The sequence below is a fragment of the Penaeus japonicus genome, unplaced genomic scaffold (genome assembly GCF_977035675.1).
Source record: "Penaeus japonicus unplaced genomic scaffold, GWHDUDI00000001_assembly GWHDUDI00000041, whole genome shotgun sequence".
In the NCBI taxonomy this organism is placed as follows: Eukaryota; Metazoa; Arthropoda; class Malacostraca; order Decapoda; family Penaeidae; genus Penaeus; species Penaeus japonicus.
In genome coordinates, this window is record NW_028234443.1 from 3990350 (window position 1) to 3997849 (window position 7500).

The 7500-nt window shown below is 42.5% G+C and overlaps 1 protein-coding gene across 1 annotated transcript in view; it reads right to left on the bottom strand.

Moving 5' to 3' along the window:
• Positions 1–7500, bottom strand: part of Ae2 (anion exchange protein Ae2) — a gene marked incomplete in the record, with an annotated part of 127997 nt that overhangs the window by 209 nt on the left and 120288 nt on the right. The window contains 8 exon segments of the mRNA XM_086534362.1: positions 1–1896; positions 2200–2373; positions 2563–2771; positions 2973–3187; positions 3835–4091; positions 4658–4841; positions 5336–5592; positions 5960–5972. The exon segment at positions 1–1896 is cut by the window's left edge and continues 209 nt beyond it. Coding sequence (XP_086390488.1) covers positions 1786–1896; positions 2200–2373; positions 2563–2771; positions 2973–3187; positions 3835–4091; positions 4658–4841; positions 5336–5592; positions 5960–5972 — 1420 coding nt within the window.

Consider the following 7500-nt stretch of genomic DNA (forward strand, 5'->3'; position numbering starts at 1 on the left):
TCCCAGTAGTAAGAGCATTTCCGTCACAAAATCCTGCCGGTTAAGGAAAAGCCCATTGTTCCCTGGAAACAGAGCTCTTTCACGTGGTTAGCTATAAATAAAATAACCGCAGAAGGTGTGACGAAAATGTAGTACTCGAACTAGATATGAAGGAAGCTATGGCAGCTATTTTATATATTTATATATATGAAATCAGAGCAGAACTAATTGCAATACATGGTAATTGTTACTGCGTGATTATACACAATGATAGAAAAAAAACAAAAAAACGCCAGGCACGTCAACTTCAAGAAATTCACTGGAATTGTCTAACCAACATCAGAGTACCTATTGGTCCAAAGAACTCTTCTTCAAAACAGATGACAAATTCATAAGAAAGAAAACGTCACTAAAAAAAATAAAAAAATAAAAAATAAATTAATAATTTGGCACATTGAACTGTGATAATAAAAGAGTAATACAGCTACAGCCCGCAACACAATAACAACTACTTTGACATAGTCATACGTGTCCTGGAGGCAACACTCGAGTGATATATTACCAATGGATACGATTATTGGGTCTAAAAGAGGAGGATGAAAAAGAAAGGTGATCCAAAAAAAAAAGAAAATAAAAACTACAACAGTCTCTGCCTGATTGGATTACAAGATTCTGCAGATTTGATAGTCTGCGAGCCAATGCCTCTGCTAGGCACGAAAGAGCAAGCCGGAGCGATGGGGAGTTAGGATGCGCTCCTGGTCGCTCGTTGGTGTCTATATGGATTCACTAAACAGCTGCAGTTTGGGGCCTTAAAACAGGATTAGAGTACTGTACTTACATAAACCCTACATATGCTAAAATATTATCAATAATAATAAAAACTATATAATTACATCATCATATAAATATCTCATAAGATGTCTGCTTCTCAACTGCACTGGTACATCAAATTTCCTTTAAAACCAACTAACTTGAGCAAATTGCTTTTCATCCGGAAAAATAACATTTTCACCTTAAATACTGATGGACGGAGCATCTAAACAGCCTACACCCTCTTCCTCACAGAAAAGATGTTTTACTAAAGCACCTATGTGTTTATTCAGCACCATATTGTGGAATGATAAAAGTCTTGTACTGTTCCTTCACAACTGTGAACAGATCCATTACTGGGTCTGGTTAAATGACTTAAAATACTCCAGCTAAGAATAATAAGCTTTAAATGTAAAACTCTGGTCAAATTAACTTGGGTAGAAATACTAATCACATGTTTAACTTCATTACAGATTTCTCTAAGGATGTAAAGTAGAAAAACGAGACGACTATCATACTGAAAACAGTAAAACAATCGGTCTCACAAAGTTGAACGTCTCCTTCATGAGAGGACAATAAATTTATCATGCACAGCATGTTCAGATCCTCCTTTGAATATACACTGCTATTCCATCAACAACTAATGATGACAAAACCTAGACAGTTGACATATAAAGCCATTAAAAATTACTTACATTGAAACATGGCTGTTCGTCAAAATGCTTGATAAAATTTCACTATCTGTAAGTACTGCACAGCAGTGACAAATTCATCAATCATTTTCCAATGCTCAGATATAAGAAGATCACTTTAAAAAGACACAAAGCACAATTTTGCGGGTAATTTATAAAGAATATGATTAAAAAAAAAACTGGAAATAGAATTCTTTCTTGGCTAATAGAATAAAGGCCTACTTAAACCAGTTTGCCTTGTCTCTTTCTTCTCTTCAAACAGATCTACTTTGGAACTGAGATGATCTTCTGCACAGGGGGACACTCAGCTCTGGTGGTGGTGGTCAATGTAGGTCGGCAAGTCGTGAGCTTCCTCGAAGAAGTCAGGTTCTTCATCATCGTTGTTTGCGGTGGCGGCAGCTTCGGTTCCGTCGAGCTGGGGAGAAATGGCAGGGTTAGAAACTGGTCTCATGATGAAAGAAATTATGAAAATGGGAAATTGTCGGTGCATGTGTTTTTTCCCATCTCGTCCCTACCCTGGTATAGATTGTGAAAACAACTAGCTAATAGGAGCTGAGAGATTCCTATCCTTTCTTTCCTTTCCTTCTAGAGTTACTCTCACTTCATTTGTCTTCTTAAAAAAAAAAAAAAATTCTCACCATAAAAAAAAAGAACCAATCAAACACAAAAACAAAACACGATGAAAAAAAAAAAAAAAAAAGAACTGCCATGGACTTACAGCATTAAGCTCAACGCCGCTGAATGCATAGGGGAGAAGGTACAATCTGATGGGGATGAGGCACATGAGCACGAAGGGGAAGCAGAGGGCAGCGGGAGATTGCTTTACAATCCATAGGATCACCAACATGAGGAGCTGGATGCCGGTGTAGGCGTGCATCTTCCAGGTGCGCACCTGCAAAGGGATTGAAATTTTAAGGACCGTCATTCATTTAAAAATAGGAGGAAAAAGGGAGACCAGGACAATACATCAATTGATCTTCCTTCTTCCATAATATATAAACAATTGATAACACAGCATATCAACAGCATGGAGTGAAGTCTCTATTGCAAATGAACAAGATGCTCCTCTGCAAATCCTCACCTTCTTCACATAAGCTACGTTAGGATGGTGCTTGACGGGCATGAGGAAAAGAATCATGCGTTCGAGGAACTGAATACCAGCTGTGGCGGAGATACCCATGTAGAGGAAGATACCCAGCAGCACAGACTTGGGCACAAGGTTAAGAGCTGCTGTCAAGAATACTGACAGTCCCACCAACACTGACACAATGATGGCACTAAGTCGTTGTTCTGGAAAGTGAGAGAAAAAAAATGCTTATCCTCTCTGTTCTATTTAGAAAAAAATCAAAGCTTAGCTGATTATAGCACATATTAGGACACCAGTTAAAAAATACTCATACTTTAAGTTACATGCCATTTAAGAAAAAAAAAGGAACGCTTTACTAACTATCAAGAACACCTCAACCTCAAAAAATAAGAAAGGTATCTTACCAAGGACGCCCACAATCTTAGGGGACTCTCCAGGGGCGTGGGTTGAGCTCATGACAGTCAGTGCAGAGGTGTGGGACACGGTTCTCACGCAGGCAGGGCCCATGAAGGGAGCACCGAAGAGCCCAGACACGAAGTTGATGAAGCAGGAGAGGATCAAATCCCAGTGAAAACCTGATCCCTTTACCATGTTCTTCTCTGGCTTGCTCAAGATAAGGCTAGAGAAGGGTGGGGAAAAGAGAGACGTGATTAGCCTTCGTGAAAGACGGGGCATACTTATTTTGTTCGTGTGTGAAGACCCCATGTTCCTAGTTGGTTCAAAGGTTTAGGAATGACTAGCCACACTTATTTTGTATGCTTAGTTTTTTTTTTAGTAAGATCTAATATCCTTTGTTCCACACTTCAGCTTGAGTACATCCTTAACTAAATCCTAACTTGAGGAAAACATGATTCTGATTTAAGACAATTTAGTCATATATAGATTTCACATACAGAATGAAGAAGGCCCTAACCATTGTTTAATTGATTGCAACTTAAACTCAATCACAATAAATTTTAAGCTGAGAAACTCCATGAGGTTCACGTACACAAGAAATCTGAAACACCATTTAAACCAGAACATCAACATTTTTAGTGAAAAAAAGGAAACGAAAAGACAAAAGGGTGAACCAAGGGTGGACCGTCTCTAAACCTCACGAACATAAATAAAAAATTCTCAAATAGCCGCGTGTAAATAACAAAAACTCCTGGTGTTCCCCCCCCTATCCCTCTCCCTTCCACACCACCACCATCCCCAGTCCCCCCACTCCTCCAACCCCCCCTACCCCCCAACAGAAACTAAATCTCCCTCGTCCTGCAAACTTACTGGCAGATGTTCTCTTCCAGGAACACGAGGCAGAAGAGCAGGAGGGAGGCGGGGGCAGCCAAGAAGATAACCCAGATGGGCAGGGGATCGATGGCGCCCATGGGGTTGATTAGCCAGCCTCGAATCTCGGGATTGGAGGGGCTGAGACCGTCGGGCATGGTGAGCTTGTCGGTGTAGGTGTCATGGATGAGGTAGTCCAGGGTAACCATGAGCACGATGGAGATGGGCACGCCGAAGTCACCGAGAGCACGACGCACCTGCAGATGGAGGGACACAAGTCAATAAGTACGCAAGTGAATAAATGCACAAGTGAATTAATACACGAGTGATTAAATACACGAGTGAATAAATACACGAGTGAATAAATACATAAGTGAATAAATCCACAAGTGAATAAATACGCGAGTGAATAAATCCACGAGTGAATAAATACGCAAGTGAATAAATCCACAAGTGAATAAATACGCGAGTGAATAAATCCACGAGTGAATAAATACGCAAGTGAATAAATGCACAAGTGAATAAATACACGAGTGAATAAATACACAAGTGAATAAATACACAAGTGAATAAACGCGTAGATAAAACGGAAGCCCCCATCCCAAAATCCCATCCAGTAAGAAGAATCAACACAACAACAATCAATCCCCAACTGAGAATCCAAACCCCCCTCCCCCCCCCCAAAAAAAAAAAAAAAAAAAAAAAAAAAAACATCACCACGAGGACGAGTACAAGAACCAAGAAGTTGAAACCCAAGAAGTTTAAACCCAAGAACCCAAGAACCTAAGAACCGAAGAACCGAAAAGTCGGCGACGACACTCACGCTTCTGCCGAGGAACTTGGAGTTACGGAAGTGCTTGAGCTTGAAGGCAATGAGGAAGGTGCTGATCATCAAAATCATCGAGAGAAGAGCAGTGTTGGGCTGAGCTGGCTCGATGGCGGTCACGTCCTCGTTATCCATGTTGGTTGCGTTGTAGAGGGTTCCGTTGATGATGGTGCCAGAGGAACTGCCGGGGAAGGAGGGGGGGGTGGGGGGGATGAGAGGATGGTGAAACTGAAGAATTATGAACACTGATATGATATTCTCTGTGTTTGTTGTTTTTGGTTTTTGATCATACTCGTAAATGTTGGTGTTAAGGGGGGAAGGGAGAGGGAAGGAAGAGGAAAAGGAGGGGGAAGGAGGGGAGGGAGGGAGGGAGGGAAGGAGGGGGAGTGAGAGGGAGAGGGAGGGAGTGAGGGAAGGAGGGAGAGGAAGTGAGAAAGCCAGAGAGGGGGGAGAGAAAGAAATAAAACAAGAAAAGAGAGAGAAAGAGAAAGAGAGAGAGAGAGAGAGAGAGAGAGAGAGAGAGAGAGAGAGAGAGAAAGAGAAAGAAAGAGAAAGAAAGAAAAAGAGATAAAGTAAAAAGAAAAAAGAAAAAAAGAAAAAAAAGAGAGCCCCCAAAACCAAAAAAAAAAAAAAAAGAAAAACGTTCGCCCGGTCCCCATCCGACTTCAGACTTACATTTCCGACCCATTGACGTCCTTGAAGCCGTACTTGGACTGCAGCGGGTGATTGCTGAAGATCTCGCCCAGCTTCTCAAAGGCGCCGTAGATGAAGATGAGGCACACGAGCGTCGAGAAGATCTCCTCGGTGAAGCGAGTGAATTTCTTGACGACCGCCACGGCTTCGAACGCGGTGACCAAAATGGCGGTCACAGTCATCCAAATTCCCACCCACACGCGCGTGGACAGGAAGTCTATATCGTATGATCTGCAGAACTGTGGGCGGGGGCGGGAAAGGAAATAGATGAAATGATGGATGATAATAATAAATGGGGGGGGGGGGATCAATGAAATTATGGATGATAATAAATGGGGGGGGGGGGCGGGAAATAAATTAAATGATGGATGATAATACATGGAGGGGAAAAAATAGGTGAAATTCATTAGGTTAAGTTGATACTAGATTTGATTTAATATGAGATATTAAGTTAATATTGATATGAAATATCAACCTACTGTCATACATTTTGATCTTTGAACTACTACGAAATCAAACCTTAAAACACAGTTCTTAAAAATCAAATAAAAGTGAAATTCAAGGCGAACACAACAACACATAAACCCCAAAAACTCCCCACACAACCGAATACAAACTCAATGTCGAAGATACATGAGTTGAGAGGCCGGGCAGTCGCGCCCAATTCCATCGCACAATCTTAGGAAGAAAAAACATGAGTGGGTCTGCGGCAAATATAGGGCGAAGATGATTCCATTGACGGCCGAGATAAGAAGAGTCTCGCCCACGCCGATGTAGTTGTCCATCCGGTCGCCTGCGGGGGTGGGCGCGGGCGTGCAGAGAAGGGCGTTAAGGTATGGTAGGAGTCGTGGATAATGTGAATAACGTGTGGTGGTTTAGCAATGGAAGAAATTAATAGATTTAGAAGAATCCGTTATTCCTTATTTTGGAAAATTCTATGATGAGTAATATCACTTAGAAGAGTGAGAGACAAAGAGAAACAAAAAGAAAATATAAAAAACAAAACGATAAATATCATTATTTAAACATAAATAAACTCCTCCTACCGTAAATGCCGCCGAAAGTGATCGCAGCAGAAAGCGCGGCAAAGAAAATAAAGATGGCCGCCGCCAACACCTGGCCGCTCAGCCCATCCTTGATGTCCGAGAGGTAGAGCGGGAAGCGGGTCTTGATATCCTCCATGACGCCGAAGAAGGGCTTTCCTGTGCGGATGAGAGGGTCCCTTGGTGGGGGCTTCTTCTTCCCGCCGTCGCCATCGCCTGCGGAGACTGGTGTTACGGCTGCTGGAGGAGGAGGGGAAGGGAGGCTAGGTTAGGCGAGAGTGAATAATGCGTGGGAGGGAAAGATAAATGCATCTACGTTATTCTTTTTTTGACGTCAAGCTACGAGATTTTTTTTAAAAAAAGAAGCTAACTATATAAACTGGTTCAGTACTAATGTTAAAGGTAATTTCATTGACAAGTATCAAAACAACATCAAAAGAAAGATCCGACAACCCAAAAACAGCGACAAGTATCTCAACCCACCCTTAAAATAACCAAAATAAATAAAACCCACAAAAAATACATAAATAAATAAACATTAAAAGAAAAGAAAAGAAAAAGAAAAAATCCGAACGGCCTACCTGTCTCCGACTGCTTCCTCTTGGACCGAAGACTCTCCTTCTTCTTCATCATCTGGTTCGCCTTCGCCCGGATGTCGTCGATGGGAACCAGGTCCTTGTTGTTCCAGTCGGAGGGCGGCAGCACGATGGAGGCGTTCAGGAACTCGTTGATGGCCGAGAGGAGCTGGCCGCGGGAATGGGCGCGGTAAGCTACCTCGTGGAAGGCCTTGTCGGACATGAGGGTGGAGATGGAGCGCCCGACCTCGTGGTAGTCCATCTCGCCGTGGAAGGGCCCCAGCAGGACGAACATGAAGCGCACGGGGATCGGGACCTGCGGGGAGGGGAGAGGGGGAAGAGAGGGAGGGAGGGGAGGGGAGATGGGGAAGAGGAGTTGAGTCAGTCACGTATTAATGTAATGATAAACGGGATATGGGGTAGTAATAAGTCTCTTGCCCAGTAGGAGGTAAGTTGTTATTGATCTTCGATTGATTTTCGGGGTTTCCCCTCGTTTACACATTTATTTTTTTATTTTATTATGAATAGT